Genomic DNA, 23,315 nt, shown 5'->3' on the forward strand with positions numbered 1-23,315 from the left:
GGGGTGTTTTGAGTAATGAAAGATGTGCTTCTTCCGAAACCGATTTGTATTCATGCGTTGCTAAATCACAGTCGCAAGTGTGTCGTTGCTTTCGGTCGTCATGTCGGGAGGACTGGAAGGAGCTGACAAAAAAAAGTGAATAAATAAAAATGGAGAAAATAATCAGAAATCAGTTCGGACTGAAATGAGTTTCCGCCCTCTGCTCGCTGCTTCATGCCGTCGACTGATACTCTAAACACGCGTGGAGTTCAGGTGTGCTTTTGGTGTGCTTCTCAGGGAAAAGTATCAGATAACCAGCTCTGTCTTTTATTTCTTGTCAGGTTGACACCTATCTATATAACTATATAATTCCCTGTTATATTTCTCTTTCACGTCCAGAGGCTCTGGATCCGAGTCTTTGCCACTCGTTAACGTGGGACATTGTGATGCACACTTCCGTCTGTTGGTAATGCTGCTGCTGCCACATGTCTGCCTTCGTAACGGTGGCAGCATTCATTATTCTCTTCACATTTATGGATTATGGAGATCTGATGTTAGTCTCTGGAATAGAGCAGATGTTGGAAATCAAAGACATGTAATATTTCTATTTGTATTTTTTATGGCTCAAACACATTTTGTAGCCACGCTAGCGGTATTGATTTGGGGAGGGCGATGGCGATGTCTGTTGGTTGGTTAATCCACTACTTTGGTCCAGACTGAAATATCTACCATTGGATGGACTGCCATCAAACTGTGTGCAGACGTTCAAGGTGCCCAGAGAATGAATGCTAATGACTTTGGAGGTCCCCTGACTTTTCCTCTAGTGCCATGATTGATTAAACAAAATCTCTTTTATATTTGGTTTATTCCTTAAATACTAATGTAATTCCTATCAACCATACTTTGCATTTCATGCTAATTAGCAATACTAGCATGCTAACTGAGGTGGTTTATATACATTACAGTCATTTAGCTTTTATCCAAAGCGACTTACAATTCAGATTCTATCATGTTTCTACACCGTAGGCACAGCTACGGGAGCAATTTTGGGGTTAAGTGTCTTGCTCAAGGACACATCGACATGCGACTAGCGGAGCCGGGGATCGAACCGCCGATCCTCTGATTGAAGGACGGCCCTGCTCTCCACTTAGCCACAGTAATATACAAATTAGTTTTGTGGAGCTAACCGACTTGTGTTCCAGGTCAAAGAAAGCATTCGGCGTTGAAAAAAATGCTGAATGCAAGTTCTGCGTTTTTAAAGTTCTCATCCAGTGAGATCTCACCTCTGTACTGCGTTTACCTGATCTTTACACTACACTGTCAGCGAGCGCACCGACGCTGCTACAGTGAGTGCTGGCGGTTTGTTAAATTGGAAGTGCGGGCACACTGTTGGAGTAATTAAGGTTGAACAGGTGATGCTTTATCTCAGCCTTGTTATGGATCATATCTTCGTGTTGTGTTGTAATTCTCTGTCTGATGCTGAGGAGCCTCCATGCTCCGTCACACTAATTAGAGTGCCAGTCATCCCCCATTTCTTTCCCACCCGGGTCTTCACCAGGAGGAGGGTGAACGATCAGACGAGGAGGAGGGTGATGAGGAAAGGAGTAGGCAGGTTGACAAGTGTCGCAGGGGGCCTCGCGTTTACAACGGTTTGTGTCAAAAGCCTTTTGGAACAGACTGAAATACTTCTGCCGATATCAGCAGTTATACACTCGGCTGGTTTGTCATGTGGCCAAATTGAACCTTTTATTTATTTTTTTTGGACGGTCTCTAAGGCGACGGTGTGTTTTCTGTGTGGACGCTTGGCATACTGTGCGCTGCGAGGCCAGCTGAAAGAGAACCTGCTTCATCTAATTGCAAAGCTCTCCCAAGTACCAATTGCAATTTGTAGTGTTTTGTTGAGTATTTCCAGAATCGCAAACGATATAGATTACATGGGATAGTGACATTGCAGTGGCAGTCTGCCTCCTCGCTTTCTGCAGTTTCTCCAATTGTTGTAAAATGCAGTGTGCGAAACCTCATTTTCGAGGCACATCCGGTAATTAAAGGATTAATTTGGTAATCTAAATTGTCTCTGGTCTTTCCCCCTTCCTCCATCCGCCTGTTATTTCCTTACATCCATTTCAAAGATTTAAGAATTCCTCCTTTTCCTCTCTGTCTGCTGTTTCCGTTTCTTCCCATGCCTGCGTTGAGATGTGTAATCAACTTGCTTCTGGATAACCTCGTTTCCGGCTAAGCGCAAGGGGACGACAAATCCATGAGCGTGTGCGTGTCTTGGATGCCAAAGACCGCGACTACGCCGGTCCCTCCTGGCAGCTCAGGTTGCCTTCAGTTCCTTCTGAGGATTGTGTTAAGTTATTAAGTCAAAATGTGTTTAAATCTCTCTGACTCTTTTGGGGAAAAAAAAACATATAGACTGAACCTCCAAACAGGTGACGCTTTGAAGCATCTGAGGCATTTACATCCCAAGTTTTGACACAGCACGGCATTTTGAATCTACCTCCAAAACGAGCTAAATCCATCAAGTGTTTTTCATGTCTGCGCAGGCTTTGCTGTGCTTTGTGAATTCCTCAAAATATTCTGGAGCCTCTTGATTCATGTTTGAGGACTCCTGCAGAGGGATCTTTGGGTTTTGTTTGTTTTTCAGCTGAATATTTTTGCTTGGTTGACGTGACCTCATGCACTGAGGGTGAAATAAACATGAAATAAACCAAAAGCTTTGCAAAGCAGAGACGGTTATGGAAGCGTCTTAATGATTTGTCCTCTGCCACTTCTCTGCTTTTGAATTAGAGATTATTCAGACACAGACGGCCAAAGAGCAGCACATTTCTGACTGATAATGCAGCTTGATCTTCGTCATGCTCTGGGTTTGAACTATGCATTTTAAAATAAGCTCTTCATCTCTTTAGGAGATGCTGTTTAATATGAGGCCATGAAAAGTTTTATTTCCCCATGAAGCGGCTAAACGCTCTCGTACTTAATTTGGAAGGCCTTAAAATGTGTAATGAAAGAGGACAGCATGTATGAAACGTGAATAAACACCCAAGCTATAGTGTATAGTGCAGGACGCGGAATCACAGCCGGAGATTAAAGCACTGCTTTAGAAAACTGATTGTTCGAGAGGCCGATTCAGCCATGAAACTGGCTCGTGAAACATCTGGAAGTGGATGGCGACAAAAACGATCAGCTGTCGCACTTGACTGATGAATATGAATCTTTCTGCCAATCTGGAGACTCTTAGTTCGCACGGTGTTAATGATCCTTCTAAGAATAGAAATGCGGTTTCTGAATCACAGGGCCGTCCCTACAGCCATTTATATTAAACAAAAAGATAAACGTCTCTCTTTTCTGTTTTTGCCGTTATGTACACGAATGAAGTTCCTCCCAGCTGCTGATCTCGTTAAACATCACATCTAGTGCCACACATTTGCACAAACATGCACATTTGCACAGACGGATATGCTCACACACACGGGCAGCCTCTTGTCACTTAAGCACAGTTCTCAAAATGTCAGCTCTTTTGCGTTGACAGCAGCTTAAAATGGTCTCATCGGTTTCAAGGCAAATGTGCCTTTTGAAGACGCCGTCTTGCCTTGAAAGGCAAGCGAAGGTGTCGGGGAGTGTCGGCGCCGGTGGCAAAGGTGCACGGCACAAAGTTTCTTCCCTGCTTGGACCCCCCTGCTGAGGTGTCACTTCAAATAGATGACAGGAAGAAAAAAAATGAATAAATGAAATTCAACAAACCGGAATCAGCAGATGTGTAAGCGCCTGTTCAAAGGTGTAAGGCTCATTAATGGTGTTGCTATGCATCGTATTTACACAACTAACAGCTCTCACATTTTTTTCCTTTTGTTGAACAACATCACTCAAAAAAAAGCAGCATTTAATCATTCAAAGTGCAGCCTGTTCCCGTAGAGATGATTTATGTCGCCGGCTTTTGATGGCAATTCTCAAAGTTGACGAGTTGACCCCAGCTTCAGAAGCGCATCTCTCATGGAAATATTGTCGCCAGGGAACGGCGGAGACAACGCGATGTTAGTATCATGAATTAAAATATGCACACAGATGTACAGCCCTGCATCAATATGGATGCTTAGCAGCCAATTTTCTATTCATTTAAATAGGAGAAGATTGTAACAACGTCATGCACGGCATGTACTTATTCAGCCCTGTCCTCCCAGCCCCCACCCCTCCTTCTGTCCTTCATCGCGGAATTGTTTCTTTCCTTCTCTTAAGTCTCTCTGCACCCTTCAACGCTGATACAAACGTGATGTGATGAACTCTGGGCTGCCATGGGTGCCTTCTCTCCTCCCTGTTTATTTCTCTGCCAGCGATTGATTGTTTTCCAGACTAACCTTAATAACCAGGGATATTGGAGGGTATCTGAATTTGTTGGTGTTTGAACATTGAACATTTTTTTTGTTTGCATGCATAATTCTGCGTCTCTCATTGATCGGTAGAAAGACAAAGCTGTTTGTGAGCAGCTTTTTCCTCTTTTTTTTTTGCATGCTTGCAGTCTTTATTTTGCGTACATGCTTGTTTAGCTTCGTGTGTGTGTGTGTGTGTGTGTGTGTGTGTGTGCTTTAGCTCCACATATGTGTACGCGCCTGTACAATATACAGGAGCCTGTGTGTGTGTGTGTGTGTTTGACAGAGAGCATGTGTGTGGTTGAAGGAGTGCTTGTTGAAGCATGGTTGTCTCATTGAAAAATGTATTCTGAATGGCAGACATGTGGAGGAGTAAATATTTGTCATCTAGGGACAAACATACATCAGTCAGCCGTGCTCCGGATTATATATGATGGTGGATGGAGGTTGTTTTTTTTCCCTGGTTCTATTTCGGCTTCTTTCCCCGTGTTTGATCAATGTTAATGTTGTCTGAGGCTCATCGAAAGCAACCACCTGAACAGCGCTCTTGTACACCGAGACCTAATATACATACATTATATTTACAGTCATTATCAAATGAAGATACTTAATGGTATAAAAGCATCCAGTAAGCCACTTCAGCAAACCCGAGCACTGCGAAGAAATACGCCAACCGACAGAGTGGTTGTGACAAATCTGATCTGGGCTTTGTTGTTAATGGCAGCTCAACATGAAATGGTTTAATATTCTGGATAGTGATTTTAATTGAATTCATTTCAGAGGACGTTGTAAGGTGCTGATGGTGTCATAAAACACTTGTTATAGCTGCTGTTCATCACTGTGATGTAAATGATGCTCAGTGATTGCTCAATGATGCTTTTCTTCAGGGACATGGCGTTGTAAAAAAAAAAAAAAATTAAAAAAAAAATTGTAATTGGCTCCAAAGGGCACGATGTGTTGGTGCCATGAGGGAGGAACACTAGCTATGGGTTTTCTCCCTGCTGACATCCTCATGCTGTGGTGCTTTCAGCGATTCTGTTCTCCAAGTAGATAACAAGGAGGGAAATTAAAAAATAAATACTTATTTTACCAACGTTTATAACACGAGTCGACAGTACGGGGCAGGCTGACACGAGTAGAGGAGAGGTGAGAAGAATTTCTTTTCAAAATAGGATTACGGAGACATACCCCTGGGAAGTGATACAATAAGTGACATCAAAGTAAAAATCATTACAAAATATTGAAGATAGACGGTAACAAAAGACGTTCACAAAGATGCAACATTTGTGAAAATCTAACCCCGCATGCTTTTTTTTAAATGCAGTGGTGTGTGCATATATGGTTACATTGGTTACAGGAATATAACTTTCCATTTTTCTTTATTATGTATTTCTTTTATAAATATTGAATATGTATTTCGAGTGTCTCCGGCTGCACGTCCTCCTGTGGACGTGCTCCATCCCTGACGTGGTCAGCTGGACACATGAGACATGGGGGTCTGTGTGCAGCAGGAAAACTGCCCTGGACATCACGGCTCAGCACACTGACAGCTGGTGCACCCCTGTTGTGTTCCTGCGTATGTGTGTGTGTGTGTGTGTGTGTGTGTGTGTGTGTGTTTTAGGTCAGTTGAATGATAATGAATCGTCTCTCGAGAGAATAGCAGCTGCAGACCAAATATCGGGTCACAACCTGATGCGGCTCTTTCAAAAAGTACAAGAATCATTCAATCTTTCTTTTTTTTTTTATGGTAATGTTTGCTAGCTATGTAACGGTTACGGGGCCCCAGCAACACATTCAGCATGATGTATCAATTCAATCATCTTCATTGGCCCAACGATCAGCAAGGGAGACGTTAAGCATCGTGTGTTTGATGTTTGTGTGTGTACTCAATGATCTGGCAATGGACTCGGATGCATTTGGCAATTAATGGCGGCTTTGGCCAATCACATTCAGTGGAATCTAATGCCGGGCCCACACTGCTGCAGTATGTCCATTTGATTTGTGCACTGACCCGCAACAAGTCTGTTAAGTGGCTGATACTCCCCGTCTGCGTGTCTGCGCGTACGCAAGTTGACTTTGAAGTACATTGTGTCGTGACAATAATCTAAGCCAATTTACTACGCATCAGCCCTCCATTAAGGGTTTGATATAAAGCAGTGCGTGACTAGAATGCCCTCCCATAAAATGACAATTTACTTCTCTAAAGAAATTACGTGTTTAACCTCATTAACCTGAAGTGCACGTACTAAAACGGAAGACTAACCCCTACCCCCTTGTGACACACACAAACACACACAAACATCGTCAAAAGTCGAGAGTTCACGTTGAACGTGGCGGTGAGTTAACGGCATCAGGAGCTCATCAAGCTGCTCTCACGACTCGCCGGCGTCTCGGGCGGCTTTTGGTTCGCTCTCTGTTTCAACATCATCTTTCGTCTATGAGATGATTAACCTGGCAGGTGTGGGGCGAGTCTCGCCCACTGTTTTAGGGAGCTGTCGTCTCGTGTCTGCGGGGAGTACAGAGGGTCAGCCCGGCCGGCTAATGGCTGTGGTCACAAAGCTGGAAGCCGGCCCATTAGAAGAAGCCGCCGTCATTAGGACCAGCACACTTTCAAACAACCTGACCTGCTGGTCCCACGCTGTTTATTAGCAAAGTTTTGGCTCTCCGTTAGAGCAATTATACTCACCATTCATGTTGAACTGTGGCCTTTCCCTCCACACCAGGAGACAAGAAACACACACTGCCTTACAAAGTAAATAATGTGCTCCTGAATAGGGAGCTGCCATATTAATGACATTTTCTTTCCCTGCAAATGTGTTGCAAAATAGAAAACATGATTGGAAAAGGGGGGAAAGTGTCAGCAAGTGATGTATGTCGTTCATTGGACACAGAACATTTAGTTTTCATTAAGAGTTAAACATGTACACGAAACATTAATGGGGTTCAGCGGCAGCAGCAGTGGCATGCTTCACTATCTCATCCTGATAAATTAGCAACTCAGCACACGGGGGGGGGTAAAAATGAAATAGGAGAAGAAAGAGAGACATTAATATAATGTGCACTGTGCAGTGGGGGAGGAACTGGCAGATAACGTCTTTATCCAAAGATTGGTGTTTGTGACGCAAACGTGGTATTATCCCGGAGCTGGGCATCAGCAAGCTGCGAGGATGAACGAAGGGAGGAGAGGATGAGAGGAGAGAAAGGTCAGCATGGGTGTTGCCGTTTCATTATGAGAGATGTGTACTACCGTCCTCTCCTGCCACACAGGGAGTGATGGAGAAGGTTGTTAATGCCTGATCTGTCAGCCATATTAGATTCAGGGCAGTAAATTAATATTACCCCTCTTTTAAAAGGGATTTTATTTTTGGATTTACTGGCCTCCCCTGAGTGTCGGTGTTGTAAAGAGGTTATTTTCCTCTTTCCACTCCGTTCTGCGTCCTCTCGCCGTACCTCGCACTCAGCTAATATGTTTAGAGAGAGGAGCTGCGCTCGTGGAGGAAGGACGTGTGCGCTGTCTGCTCCGTTGTGTCATTCAGCGTTTGAGTTGAGCATTTTTTTCAACGAGCGTAAAAAGTTTGCTGTAAATCGCAGCGTTGTCCTCCTGAAGGGCAGCGCCTGTATCTCAGCTCGGTAGAGGTGTATCTTCCCTCTTCTTCTTCTTCTTCCACATCTCCTATACGTCATATGGTTCTTAAAGAATAATACAGACTCTACTGTATAAGTGATTTTTGAGATAACTGTCTGTCTAGATGTCAGTCATCTTTAACCTCCCCTGCCTCTTGCCCTGTCTTGCCTAATGTGGCTAGAGTTAGAGTCCTGGTTGAAGAGCCGTATAACACGGTGTGAAGTAGCCTAGTCGCTGAGACGGGATTTACGGCCGCCAGTCCATCAGCGGTGATGTTAAAGGGCGGTGATTAAGAGCTGAAGTGAAGACCCGGACTCCGCTATCCTCCCTGACCCAGCCAAGAGCAAGCACAAGGCCAAGCTCTGTCTCTGCCAAATTTTCTCCATACATTCTCTTTTTTTCCACTGTCTGTCCATCTGTCTCTGTCTTTTTCTGCCTCGTTCACATCCATATGCATGAGTTGCGATTCACCAAGGACACCGAGTCTCTGCATTAGATATTTTTGGCGCCTGCTGCATTTCATGACAACTTGAAAGCTTGAAAGCATTTCGGGTTTGGCATCCCTCTAAAAATCCCTTTTTTTTCTTCTTCTTCTTCTTTAATTCTCTGAAGGGTCCGAGCACGCCACAGCAACACTTCCTGCCTCCTTCTCGGACCTGCTACCTCACTTCCTGGTGGAGCCGGAGGACGAGTTTATCGTGAAGAACAAGCCGGTGACGCTGACCTGCCGCTCCACCCCGGCCACGCAGATCTACTTCAAGTGCAACGGCGAGTGGGTTCATCAGGACGACCACTTGATCGAGCGGACCGTTGACCCGGCCACAGGTACATGCAACACTAACTGTCCGTCTGAATAATTCATTTCCTCTAAATTTCCTCTCAAATTGAGCTCTCTCTGGGCATTTTGTCAGCTGAGATAAGTAGTCTTTTCACCTGTTTGTTTCGCTGTGACATGTGCAGCTCCATAGATACATTATGCAAAGTGTTTGCATCTGAAACTAAGGTTTGCAATTTGCCAGTGATTACTGTGCTCCATCAGGCTCTTGGCTCATCCTCCAGCCTATTTAGCCTGCCAGTCTCATAATAGGCATAATGGTTTCAGTCTCAGAAATCTTTGCGATCACCTTGGAGACCTGTTTGTTTTTCTCTCTGTTGTGCTGCAGTCCCCCCGCCTCCGCCATCAGTGTCACAAACACCCATGACACTGATGTGGTGTGATTCAGCAGCCATCTGCAAATTCAAAACCACCCATTCACAGTCTGACAACTGATTGGGAACGAGAAACGTGCAAATGACAGGAACGCGCGCACACATGCAAATGACTACATTCTGATTTGTAGCCCGACACAACAAACACACATCCATAAAGAACATAATAGACACAACAACATAAGAACTACACAGAGAGACAGACACACAGTTTCCAATATAAACGTGGGCATGAATTGTGAAATGTCGTGGGGCGAACCGACTCTAAGTGTCGATTCAATCTGACGCTTTTTTTTGTAGGTGAGGATTTCTGATCAAATATTCTCCGGCACTGAAACTTTGATTGGTGTGCATGCTCACTCCTGCGCCGGCTCTTTTTTTGTCTAATAAACACACCGTGGTGAGGGATTTTAACTTCTACAAAGAAACAGCTCCAGTGTAACAGAAGTTACAAGGCAGTAAAATAGGACTGAGTTTCCATCTGTGGATTTGTTTTACCTTGTGTATTTGGCACAGTTGTGAATGCCAGAGTCATTTTGAAGTCGGGCTCTGGTAGATAATGGCCAAAAAAAAGTATTAGGAATTAATTGTAGCTCCTGTTTTGTGAATAGAAAGTGCACACAGAAGGGAGCGCTTGTGGATCATTGAGAAGGAAATGTGAGTGAGTCAACGCTGATACAATTTGAACAGTTACTAACGCTGTCGTCCTTCTTGTGTTTTTCATTAACAGTTATTTTCACAGAGTTTCTCACTGTTGTAGAGAGAAGTGATAGAAATTAAATGTTGCCAATATCAACAATCCTTCTCGGGTTTTTGGCTAATGACTCTTTTAAATAATTAGTCAAAAGTCTACTAGCCTCGAGTGTAAAGCCAAGTGTGACATACAGGGACAGTACATCATTACTTGATTACTTTTCTGCTTCCTCCAGTAAGCTGTTTTCATAAACAATGTAAAAGAGAAAATCTGGGGTTTTGGAGATTTGGTTCCTCCGTGTACCGGGTTTCTAATCGTCTTTTTATATGTACGCACGTGCTGAACATTTGACTTTTTTTTTTAAATTCCGAAATATTTGCACTGTGAGGGAAAGTTCCACTCTGCCTGTCTTCTCACTTCACTGTCTTCTCCACGCAGACGCGCAATCAAAGGAAAAGGAAAAGAGGCAGCGTCTCGGGGGTCGGGGAGAGATGTGATTACTGACCTGCAGCAGCAACTCAGTTCAGAATCTGTGATTACCCGCGTAACCTGGTTTCCCTGAGTAACCCGTTTACCGAACGTTGCATGATCTACGCGTTGCTTGTGGCTCGAGACGTCGTGACTTTGTGGAGTCGGCTGCCTAACTTTGATACGATGACATGAATCGTCAGTATAAAGAACACGCTGCGCCCCATAAACTGCAGAGTTTATGGGAACATCACAATGCAATGTTAATGTGCCGACATTTAATGATGATGGACCATTTGCCATGTGGTTATGAGCCGTTATAGTCGGCATTTATTTGTCTATGAAACAAAACTGTCGTGCCGGGTGCCACAGACCCCTGCTGCAGCGGAGGGGCTCCATCTTTGGAAACCCTGGGAAGTTTGCAAGGCCTCCTCACAGCTCTCCACATCCCCCCCCCCCCCCCCACCCCCACACACACCTCTTTGATGATGAATGTGTCATATATGTGGGGCTGTGCAGCGATGAAGGACAAGTGGTTGTCCAGAATTATGGCTGCTCCAAGGTACCCACATCGATCTCTCAAACACTTGTGCTGTTTAATGTCAGCACTGCCCTGAGGAGTTTACTGATGGCTCCCTCTAATCCTCCTTCCTCCAAGAAACATGTGAGTCGCACACATCCAACACATGCAGCTGTGTGTGTGTGTGTGTGTGTGTGTGTGTGCGTGTGTGTGTGTGTGTGTGTGTGTGTGTGTGTGTGCAGTCCAGGCTGTTCTCTCACCCTGGTCGTCACAGTCACACTGGACTCTAAACTTGTACCTGTTGCCAAGCAACCAGGACTTCTGTCGCACCAGAAGCTGCCCGATATCAACATCACGCCTTGAGGGAGGAGGAACGAGGAGTTTGGAGACTTACCCAAGTTGACAAAAATTGATTGACAATTTCTAGTGCAGCGGTTGGAAAATCACCTTCTCAAAATAGCCCATTTCTCCAAAAGAGACTTTGAGAAGTGTCCCACATGTCCCCGAGTGGTCGTCTCTGCTCATGCTCCCCACTAAGCAGGACCCATGCTTTTTTTTTGTTACTCGATTAAAAAATGACAAATGTGTTAATGCTATGCACCCATGTGACCAACCAACAAAAAGCTCCTCATTGACTGGTGCGTTCACACCGATGAGGATCATCATTCCTTTGTTGTGTAAATTACAGATGAGCTGTCGTTGAAGTTAATGCTTTTAATTCCAACAGTCAAATAATTGAAACAGCATGTAGACACATCGGAGTCAAGAGTCAGTGCAGGAGATGGTTTTCACATTTGCTCTGCTCTTCTCTCCTTCCTTCACTCTGATGGATGAGTGGACCATCAACAGTGAAGCACACAGTGCGTGATTAGGCAGAGAGAGGCAGACGTCTGATACATCAAAATACATTGTTGGTATGTATGAGGAGATGTAAATGTCAACACGAAGAAAACGTGTTTCTGTTTTTGTAAAGGTTTCACAAACCCTGAAGCTGCATCTCTATAACCATCACTTAAATGTGTCGGGGCAAAATAAGTGTTAAAGAGTATTTATTTTATATTTAATCTTTTAATTAATCAGGAAAGCCTCATTAAGATTAAAATATCTAAAATTTAAGACTGAAAAATAAAAATAAATAATAAAATGTATGCAACAAAATCTGAATTAATTAGAAATGCAATTATAAAATCATGATTAATATTTCTAATACAACCATGAAAAAGACCTTAAATCAACCCAAGAGCTGATGTCAAATAACTAAAAAAATAACTAAGACTGATACAAAACAATAACCGAGACGAACACATTGAGAAAAACCCAAAAACAGCAGCAGCTGAAGAGAGAGCACCCAGTTTCTGCAGCAATGATTTACATTCACGAAGGGAGACTAAATTTAGCAATTTTAGATCAACAGTAACGGCAGACGGAGCAGCGTACAGAAAATCTCTTTCTCACTTCAAGATGCTTCCAGTGTCAAAGATAAAGATGAGTCACAGCATTGATAGAAGGGGCGGAACACGTTACGTTTGACAAAAGATAAAAAGTACAAGTGTTACATCCTCATTTCTACAATTTGATGATATACTGTAAGAAGATATCAATTTATCTACCATATTGTTTATGCCGAGGTATATCCCTTTAACATCGGTGTGTTTATCAGACTCACTCACTAAGCTGCTTTATGGCAATATTGGACTTTTTCTTTTATTGTTTTTGAATTAGTTTGTTGTATTTAATTGACTAAATTAGCCATAAAGGATGGTATGTTTATGTTTTCTAACTATTTAACAACATATATAAATACCACAATAAAGATACTTTAATAGAAAATAATATCCATACTATCCTCTTTGCATTCAAAATATGAATAGCAATTCCTGCTCATAATCTTTTTAAAGGTGATCAACACGACATTCAGAGTATCTGTTGCCTCCGATGGCTCTCAACGTGGCGACGGCTTAGCCGGTGGCTCGCTGCTAACAGTGCTAACAGAGTTAACCGTGTTGACCTGAGGGGGAACTAAAGGGCGGGTGCTACACCTCTGCGACTTCTGTCGGCACGGTATTATCAACTGAAACCGCTTAGAGAAGATTTAAGTAACCATAAAGATTTTTATTATCTGAACGCTAATGAAAGATAGCTTCATCTGATAAAATCCTGTGTTAGAAATACGAAAAGCAGTGAGAGATGTCAAAACTAGACACACACCTAAATATATGACGATGTCGAGGCATTCACACATCCTAATGACTTCTGTGTTTTCATCACGAAAGGATATCAAACGTGGAAAACAAACTGGTCAAAGAGAGCAGGAGCCGTCATCAATAATCCCTTCACCTTTTCGGGTTGAAGTAATATCCGAGACTGGTCCGGCGCAGCACAGTAGAGTCAATGATATTCAACTACCGCCATCCATGTTCACTCCCAGCAGACCCAGACAAACGTCAAAGTAACTGGGAGGGCTCGCGTTAATAACTGACCCGAGTGTGACGTGCAGACATGTTTCCGTCAGACTGCTCAGTATTTGAGGCTCAGGAGGACGTGACCTCCGCCCTCATCAGACAGGTCTGTTTATTGAAACTGATTCAGTGCAGGAAAGACAAAGGAGCTGCTCCGGCTGACTGTGTGCACTGCTCAGTTACAGTTAGTTACCGACACCCCTTTGTATTCTGTGAACCCCCCCTCTACTACCACCACCACACACACACACACTAGTATACCTACACACAGGGCTTACAACACGCTTACACACAGTCTCAGAAGCTCCTTACGACATGGAAAAGGGAAAAAAGACGTCACAATGTGTCCTTCCTCTCCTGGTATCAATGTCCGATATCGATCCATCCTCGAGTCTATCGGTTCTCATTACATTACCTGTCCTCAGTAACTTATCTCAATTGTTATGGCTGCGACTGCTTCCAGAGCCCCGGCCGGTCTCTTTCCCAGGTCATCCTTTATAGAACAGGAGAAACGGCGTCTGGCGAGTCCTAATAAAGACATATCCCCTCCGAGCAAATCAATGCTGACAGTGTGTTTGCATAGATTAGGAGATTCTCCCACTCTATGATTTCTCATCAGACACACGATGAGGAGAAGGGAGATTGGCATTTGAGGGGAGGACTGTTGTATGGGCCAGGCTGATTTGATTGTGTTTGCATTTCATCTGCCAACATTGATGGAAACGATTTTGATTCACGCGCGTCGCATTGTCACCCCAGCAGCAAACCCTCTCAGGTGGAAAATACATGCATTTCACACTCCTATTTCAATAAACCTCGGCAAGTGCCTGATAGAGATGCGGGGAGGTTATGTTTTCTTTTGTTGATTGGACCGGATGTCGACAAGACTTCTACAATGAAAGCAGAAGAAGATGGAGAAAATAATCGCATGCTACACATTTGCCTTGTACTCTGTGAAAGTGAAATTTTCATGGTTTAAAGTGGAGTCATCAACACTATATTCTATAACACTGTAAGTCTTTAATATTCAACTTATTTACCTATAAGAGAATGTAACACCTCTCTATAACTTCCAGGTTTATCAGCACCGACTCCTGTCCTCTGTCAATCCTTTGAAGTCTAAATACAGCGTGTGACGTCGTAAATCTTTTAAAACCGTCTATCACTTTCTGAATATAACTCATAACTCCTGCGTCTGCAAACAAGCAAGGATTCATTTTTCATAAAATAGGTATTTTTCGATTGACTAGATCCTGGCTTGTAATGTGACGACGTATTTAATTTCTGATATAAGGGGGAGATAAGCTCGGCTTAGCTGAAATGATCTACTTATCCATGGTATTATAGCGGCCAATCACCTCTCTGACTCCAACTTCCACCCCCCTCCCTCTGTCCCTGTACTACACATTGCCTGTATAGGTCAACATCATGGATGCAGATACAGCTAACAGTGCAGGAGGTCTCTTTTTACGTGAATGGTATTTAGTAAAATACAGCCAGCAGCTCATGGTCACTCTGTTGTTGTCAAATTGCGGTGAATTCAGGACAAAGTGTTGCTAATAGCGTTGGGGCCTCACAACAGTGATTAAACACGATCTTTAATATATATTGAAGAACGGCCACGCTGCAATTTAGGCAAAAACCTGATGGGCCCGTAAGCCAGGATCTAATGAACAGCAGGAAATAAGAGGACAATATCATCCTAAATGAACAAAAAGGCCTTGTACCACCTGCTAAGCATCGATCAGTAGCCAAGGGGACTAATTGATAATGCATTATTAGCTGCTTCCCCATAACAGGACTTGTATTTAATCCTGTCCTTGATGGTGAGACAGAGAGGGAAGGATTTGGCGATGGAGCACCGAGAAACAGATGGCAAGGTGAATTGTTCCCGTGACACATCTGCCGACGTGTTCCGTTAGGCTTCTCAGGCAGGTCAGCACAGTGTGTGTGTGTGTGTGTGTGTGTGTGCGTGCAGCAATGCAAAGTAAGACACTTCGGAGTGTGAGTCAATGTGGATTTAACTGAAGCCTGTGTTTGTCTGGCCTTGACACAACTGCAATTGTTGTTGGAGCAGCGGGAGTAAAGTGAGGCAGGTAGAATTAAAAACCAACCAGCTGTGCTGATTGATCTCGCCGATAGACTCGTACAAAGGCCAACTCCCGAGTTTTTGTTTTATTTTGAAATTTGGAGTAGCTGCACGGTCTGTTCCATTTTGAAGTTGGTCTTGACATGCAGGAATAATGAATTTCAAAATTAACTGCAATTAGTGGAACAAAAGTGGAGAAAAAAAGATAATTACCGTTTGTCAAACAACAACGCTGGCGTTCCAATCTCCCACGCGCGCACAGCCTTTGTCCTCCCAGCACAACATATCCCGCGTCAGCCCCGCGCTTGGCTTTCTCCAAAGTCATTTTGTATTGTCAGTCTCACAAAAGCTGTGCCCTTGCTGGAAGTTGGAATGCATTCAGCATTCTTTTAATCAGTGGTTGTTTCTTTTACAACAGTCCAAGTTTTCTATTTACCCCATTTTGGTAAAGACAAGGCATGTCATCGATACAGTCCTTCAAGCCTGCATTTGTAGTTAGTGTGCAGTGCATGGAATTGCATGTGCATCATTTTTTTTTAAATAATAAAAGTTTGTTGCTTCTTTTCTGCGACATTTTTTTTCAGCTTTGCAGCAGGGGTGATAAGAATTTGTAAAATGCATTTTCAACTTCATTTCCAAAGGCACACAGCAGTCTGTGTACCTTCTGTGGAAAGCGTCTTGGTCCTCAGAGCTACATGGAAATATTTGCTCGGAGCCGTCTCACCTTATTTCTAAGCTTTTTCGTGCCCTAACCGAGACATCTGAATGAAATGCGGCCTGTGTGCTGTAATGAAATGCAGCACATGCTTTACCCAGGCCACTTGTACTGCTCTAGTGCCGAGCAAATGGAGGCCAAAGTTGCAAATTTGCTTGGATGCCACAATGTGCCTCAAAAGAGGACGTTTTAACACGGTCGGATTCAGAATGGAGCAGACAGGAGCCGGCAAACTTCTTCCCTGCTTTGCTGTTTTGATTATAAGCAATACACTTTGATATTTTTCTCCTTTTACACTTTTAACTGCAATATATTTTTTTTATCTTCCGACTTACCTCCACACCCGATGGAAATGAGAGACGAGCTACGGTGACAGGGAGAGACTGAGTGGGAGTTTGTGGTGTCAATCAGCACCTGCTCTGCTCAGATTCCTTTCAACATAGTGGAACTGGGAGGTGTAGTGAGGGAGCTGACAGCTAAATAGTCCATGGAGATTTTTGATAGGCAGAGGAACTCAGTGGCTGACAGTTAATGCTTTGTGTGCTTGGCCCCAAGGAGACTTTCACTTTAGGTATTTTACACTCTCCTCCAACAAACAGCAACTCACTCCTTTTTAAAGCAAAAGCTGCAGGGTGTCCTGGGTGTGGGTTCGTGGTGACATTGTGAAAACACTAGTTTATGCTGTGAGGGAAGAAGAATGGCTTCAGTGTCCTCATGAAGTGCTGTGTAAAATATCACATTTTCTCTGGAAGCAACACACATAATAACAGCCGGGATGCTGATTCTATTACCGAAAGCATGAACCTGTAAAGTCTACATTGTATATTCTACACAGTCTCAAGGTAGCATTCAGTGGATGGACTGTGTTTATGTCGTGGCTCACGTTTCAGGGAATACAAGCCCGAGTCAATCATCAGCAGGCTCCTGCCCACGTGTAACCCTGGTGACTTCAGTACCGTGCGGTCGCTGCCTTGACCACAAACACACACAAAAAGACAATGCAGAGGCGACGCCGCACATGTTTGAGAAAACCTTCTTCATCGGAGCGTTTGCTCAATGAGGCATGCTGACAACAAGAGCAGCGGACCTGGTCTGGGATCCATCACGGAGCAATTTTTAGGTTTTATGCAATTCAAATTAATAATTCATTATTTTGCATTGTTTTAGACTTAGAGTTTGTTTTCTGAAGTGGTTTGGGATTTCTTTTGTCTGTCTTTTTAAGAGCTCTCAAACATGAATCTAAAAGGACAGTCAAGGGGCGGAGATTCCCGTCTCCGTATTCAATCACAGGACAATTCAAGGTACACATTCGAAAAAGAAGCCGTGTTTAGAAAACGCCTATTTACATGTTGTTGGTGTCAACTGAGTAATTTCCTTCTGTTACAGTCGCCTCCACTGCAAGCTATTTTGTGTCACTTTACGGAAAACTTTAGGTTTTGGTTGAACAAAGGAATGTAAATTTGTCTCCTTGGCTGAGGATAAATTATGAATCACTTAATCAGGAACATAACCATCAGATTAGTCGGTAATGAAAAATGTAAATTAATTGCAGTTGGGATCTTTCCAAATCTTTGGTACATCACATCACTTGCCTTCATGATTCTTGAATCATCATTTTTAAGCGAGTGAATAATCTCTGCTGCATCTGTGCACGTTATTCCAACGCCACCTCCAAGCATCTGGTACCTCTGATATCAAACCGAGCTCAAGGGTACGCACTTTACTTTCACTCCACTTTCTCAGTTTTTACCGTCAGGTTATTTATGAAGCCCACAACGCTCTGTCCTGCATCTACGGTATAAATAATTAACACTGTCACATTTGAACAAAGAAATTAATATTTAAAGGCTCAGTCCGTGTTCTGTCTGCAGCACTTCAACCCCTCATGCGTAGCATTGTTGTTGATTCTGGACTCGACAATGTGGTCCACACTGGAATGAGAACCGTGCGGTCTCAACACCGTATGACCACTGGGGCGTGGGGGGGGATTCAAACAGATTACAGGTTAAGGTTGCGGATATTTCCCAAGTGTTATTGTTTCAATAGTTCTTTTGCCTTCCTCTTTTCTTCTTCTGGATTCGGGGGGCGGGGGGCCTACATATATATATATTTATTTTTTTGCAAAGGCAGGAACTGGAGATTGGAGCGTAACGAAGGTTTGTTGCTGAAATATTCTGAGATTTTGCAGAAATCTACAAAAGGAATGTAGATATTATCACTTGATGTTCACCAGAGGACTTCTTACCATCAGAAGGTGTTTAGAAGTAAACAAGCGATGAACAGGATATTGGTTTAATCACAGCTACTAATGGCAAGAGAAATAATTAGTGCTAATCACAACAGACGTGTTCATTTTGTATGAGTTGAGTCATCATCCACAAACTGCGTAATTTATTACAAGTGCAAATGTAAATTTTGGTACCTCAAAAAAAAAAAAGTAGAAAATCCTTGTTGTTTTGTAGAAAGACTTTCGTAGCCTCTGTGTTGCCCCAGGCTGTTTCCTGAATGCTGTTTGTTGTTTTGCCTAATATTTACTTTCGCCCACACAGCATCATTGGATTACCTAAAACCTTTGCCTTCTAACTTAAACACGGCCGGCCAAAGGCCCAGGAGGGACCGACCGATCGTGGGTAGAGAGGGGACAACCCTAATGCAATTTGTGTGTCACAGAGCACTCGGCAACCAGATGGGAGCCGGTGCTGACTTACCTGGAGCAGTTCTCCTTATTTACTTCAGCGTCAAAGGCCGTGTCAGACAAGGGGAAGAGAAGCATGTTAGCCGGAGCAAATTATCAGGGCTTTCATGTGCGTAACGCTCTATCAGATTGCAGAATGTAATGGAAGCAGAAGCAAAGTGCTCAAGGCCTTCACCTCTGACTTGTTCTCATTGGAGGTAGGACAAGGTGTGCGTGGGAGATAAAGCAGCAGGTCCTTCACGTCCCAGCCTGAAGACTGTGGCACATAGAACATTCTACTCGTGCCAATCATCAGGGTGACGGTGTTGGATGGAGAGTAATTACAACGAGGGTGCTTTGGTAACGGCACTGTGGTAAATCACAGCACTGTGTGTGTGTGTGTGTGTGTGTGTGTGTGTGTGTGTCAGTGCTATTAAGGAAAGGTTGGGCAAACTAATTATGGAGGGACAATGTAAATAGAAAAATCCATTGCTTTGAATTAATGTCCATTTGATGTTATCAGTTGTGGCTTTTCTATGGTGGCCTAGGGACCAAATACAAATATGAAACATGTATATAAAGACATGATTCTAACTTCTGCCTTGAGATGTCTGCACTCTGTGACACGTTAAAGCTATTTTAAAGTTGTATGCATCGATTCATTATCACGTTCCAAACCTGCGAACACCTGCGCAACTGAAAAACATTTAGGTTGAGTGCGCGGAGCATTGTTGTGATATCCTGTGTGGACTTGGTGTGGTGTGTGTGTCAGTGAAATCTCTTGCACAATAAAGATTCTCACGGGGCATGCAAAGTGTGTACATCATTATTCGTTATTACCACTGAGCTCAAACGATTTCCGCTCAAAGTCTAATCCCCTCACATATTGCTGTGCACGACTGTCAACCCTTTAAATGTTCGTCTCCTGTATGTTAGAGCACGTTGGGAGCTGTGATCTTGTTTGTATATATGTAAATATGTATATTTTTAGACAGTCTCTTTAAATTACAGTTGCAGACATTAGAGGCTCTCTATACAATGCTCAGAGCATTAATATACATCAAGCAACTATAAAGATATAGTGGAGTGTCTACCTGAGCAAAGGATGAAGTCCCTCTCCCTCCTGTGTGTGTTGTCATCCGAGCTTCTCTGTGCTTTGTTGACACAGCCAGGTCAGCCGTGTGGGCCATTTACTGCATGTTAGTGCATGTGAGCGTGTTTTTATCTTTAGTTTATATAAATGCTCCATGGCTGTGTTACGTGTAACAAATAGCGTATTTCACAAAGTGCTCCTGTCCATAGAAAGAGAGTTTAAAAAATGCCTTACCTTTCATCTGTATCATTTGGAAGGGCTCATAATTACAAGAAAATCAGGGTGGGGGGTTGAGGGTTAAAGAGACCTGCACTGGCAGTCGCTTAGTAACAGAGGCAGAATTTCAAAACAGGCATGTTAGCCTCTGATCTATGGCGTTATATTCCTGAGCCAGCAATGAGAGATTTGAAGGACAGAAAAATATATTTTCAAAGCACATGAATTATATTTTAAAGATACATTTTAAGCATTTTAAGCAAAGCAATTTCAGGTCGACGAAACAAAAATCTATTCTGGGGTCAATAAATGATTATGTATATTTGCTGTTATCCATATTAACATGAAATAATATCCCCTTCCACTCAGTTTCACTCATACTACCCCTCACAGACAGAGAAGATTGGGAATTCTGATTGGCTGTTTGTTAGATCGCTAGTAGAACTACAGCATCCCAGAAGCACGATGACAAAATGATAACTGACTAGAGTAGAGTTGTTTAAATATGGATTATGGATAGTATTTTTTATCTTGACTTATTATTTACACCTGATACTGTGGCGTAGGCTATTGTTGCTGTTTTCACCATTTGATTATGATGTGTAAGATTGCTCCCTTTGGTCTTCTTATGGAGAAGAAACAGCAGAATTTACCTTCTGGTATTCTCCGACAGGTTGAGCGATTTGTCAGGCAAAGTTGAGCGTTGAATAAATGATTAATAATAAGTGGGTTATTATTCCATGTTAATATGGATCATAACAACCATGCAAATGAATTTATTGAGCACAGAATAGATTTTTATTTACTCAACATGTATTTTTCTGTGCTCCAAATCTCCCATTGTTGGCTCAGCAACGAGGCACAAACATAACGCCATCGCCATCGACGCTCCGACCTGAGTCTCCTTGGATTGGCATTGGACTGAACCTAGCCGGATTGATTGGAGCACTACCTGCTCGCCTGTTTGTCAGCCATGAATAATCTCTAACGACATTGCGAGCATCAGCAGGGGCCTTGCAGCGTGCATTCATTGTGGAAAATGGACAGCTCAATCAAAATAAGCTGTTGAAAAACTGGTCATAACCGGAGGCAGAGCCTTGACCCAGAACGCTGTCCCGTGACTTGAGTCGCAACCTCACCAACATCCCTGAACGGGACGCCTGACTACTGTATTCCCGATGAACTCGGGCCACATTTTTGCTTCCCCTCCTCCTCCTCCTGCTGCTGCCATCTCTCTCTTGCTGTTTAATAGAGCCATGCTTCACTCAGAAGGCCACGTCATCTTTGTTAGGAGGCAGACGTTCATGGCGCCACCTGCCATCGTCAGCTCTCCCCGCGTCAGGTAGCACGGGCCAACCATCACCCCACTGCTTTACATGGTAATGGAAGTCTGAATACTTCATGATAAAGCAGCGATGCCCTTGGCTCTATGACCTGGGGTTAACTTTGAATTATTTACACATGGATAACCTGCACAGGTTGTTATGTACCTGTGTTTGTAGACTGGCAGTTGTCCAAAGTTCTTTTTTTTGACAGCTTGGTTTGTTGTCAGGATTTCTTTGGTGTATTAAAGGCAAAGTAATTGGTCTGAGGAAGAGGGCATTGTGGCTTCTTTGAAAAGGAGTGCTGCGCTCATGATGCTGGAGATGACACTGATGCCAGCCTGTACAAAGAGGATACCACAGGAGGAAATGAAACACTTAGAGCATGCTTTTGACTGGTTGCCAAGATGTGCAGACGGTGCATTCTTAAAAGCATTCATCTGTGATGTCTCCCCTCGACCATTGTGAACTCTCCCCCTTGAAATGGTGCATTCCCCTGATGTAGACCCAACCCTAATCCCCCTACATCCACTGATGAATCCCAGCCACACACACGGTAGGGATGCCGCCTAATTGAATTTCCTTGGACACAATGAACACACACTCAGGACCTGCAGGTTCCAGTCCTTGCCTTTGATAAGCAAATGACCTCTATGGAATTGAGGTCACAGCCTGCGAAAACAAGAGTGAGGGAGAGAAAAATAAAGTCCTGCGCTCAGACAAGCCCAATATCGACTCACCCGGGATTGAGACCAATGATGTTTACCCTGTGTGTGTTGAGCCCCTGTTGGCTCAAGGGGAAATTCATCCTACCCACACACGCACACGCACACACACACATGGATGTCTGTGCTCTTGTCTCTCACAGTGCAACTTTTTCCTTTTTTTTTACTGTAAGTGCTTTTGTTTTTTTACATCCAAATGGAGCGTATGTGTAAATAATCTTGCCTTTGCCACAGATTAGAATATAGCCCAGTACATTAAATGTTGGTGCGTCCTGTGTGTGCGTGTGTGTGTGTGTGTGTGTGTGTGCGTGTGCGTGTGTGCGTGCCAGTGGATCTAGTAATAGATTTTATTGTACTCCATTGCCTGGAGACTATGCACCAAGCTCCATCATACAATAGTACGGTCAGTTAATTCATGAACTCAGCCACTCTGCATCTCTTCCAGTCTTTTTTTTCTCTTCCTTTGGTTTCGTTTGTTAAAAGTCAAGAAGTCTCGGGGCAGAACAGCGTGTTTGCTTTGGTGAGTCTAAGAGTGCACAGCCCGGATGCTTTTACGGATGCTCCTTTTAGATACAAGCCCTGCATGCTTTTCGTCTGCTTTACAGATACATTGTTGAGTAACAGAACTTTGTATATTTAGAGGGAAATGAATCAAAGAACATGAAGGGAGTCATTTTCAAATTGGGGCGGGGGGGGGGGGGGGGGATTGTCCAGTCTGTAATTATTACTGTGCACTTACAACAGTTAATCTTTACAAGAAGCAGTGAGGGATTTGTTCCCTGACATGTTGAGCTCGCCAAGATTAACATAACTTGGGGGGGGGGAGAATCAACATGTTGCCATGAGGAACATTGCAGGGAGCTTTTTGTTGTAGGCTACAGGAAGATTAAGTTAGTGCATTAATAATGCAGCAAGCAACATAGCATAACTGTGTGTATATTGCATGAAAATAGCTCTTCATGAGTCAAGTAATTAAAGTAAATCTGTTGGTCCTTCCCACCTCTGACATGAAACGTATCTCCTCAGGAAATATAACTGTCCGTGTGGCTCAGGCCGTCGCTCCACATACATTTAACTCCACTTGACTTAGTCATGAGTGAACACAGGTGTGTGTGTGTGTGTGTGTGTGTGTGTGTGTGTGTGTGTGTGTGTGTGTGTGT

At 43.4% G+C, this 23,315-nt stretch overlaps 1 protein-coding gene across 5 annotated transcripts in view; it reads left to right on the forward strand.

The window, feature by feature from the left end:
- The window catches only part of unc5a (unc-5 netrin receptor A), a 120,297-nt gene that overhangs the window by 51,523 nt on the left and 45,459 nt on the right, over positions 1 to 23,315 (forward strand). For all 5 annotated transcript variants that reach the window (XM_031857731.1, XM_031857732.1, XM_031857733.1 and 2 more), the window contains exon 2: positions 8,584 to 8,796. In XM_031857731.1, coding sequence (XP_031713591.1) covers positions 8,584 to 8,796 — 213 coding nt within the window. The remainder of the gene's footprint in view (positions 1 to 8,583; positions 8,797 to 23,315) is intronic.

Source organism: Anarrhichthys ocellatus, unplaced genomic scaffold, assembly GCF_004355925.1.
Source record: "Anarrhichthys ocellatus isolate YVR2014 unplaced genomic scaffold, GSC_Weel_1.0 scaffold19, whole genome shotgun sequence".
NCBI classification, from domain to species: Eukaryota; Metazoa; Chordata; class Actinopteri; order Perciformes; family Anarhichadidae; genus Anarrhichthys; species Anarrhichthys ocellatus.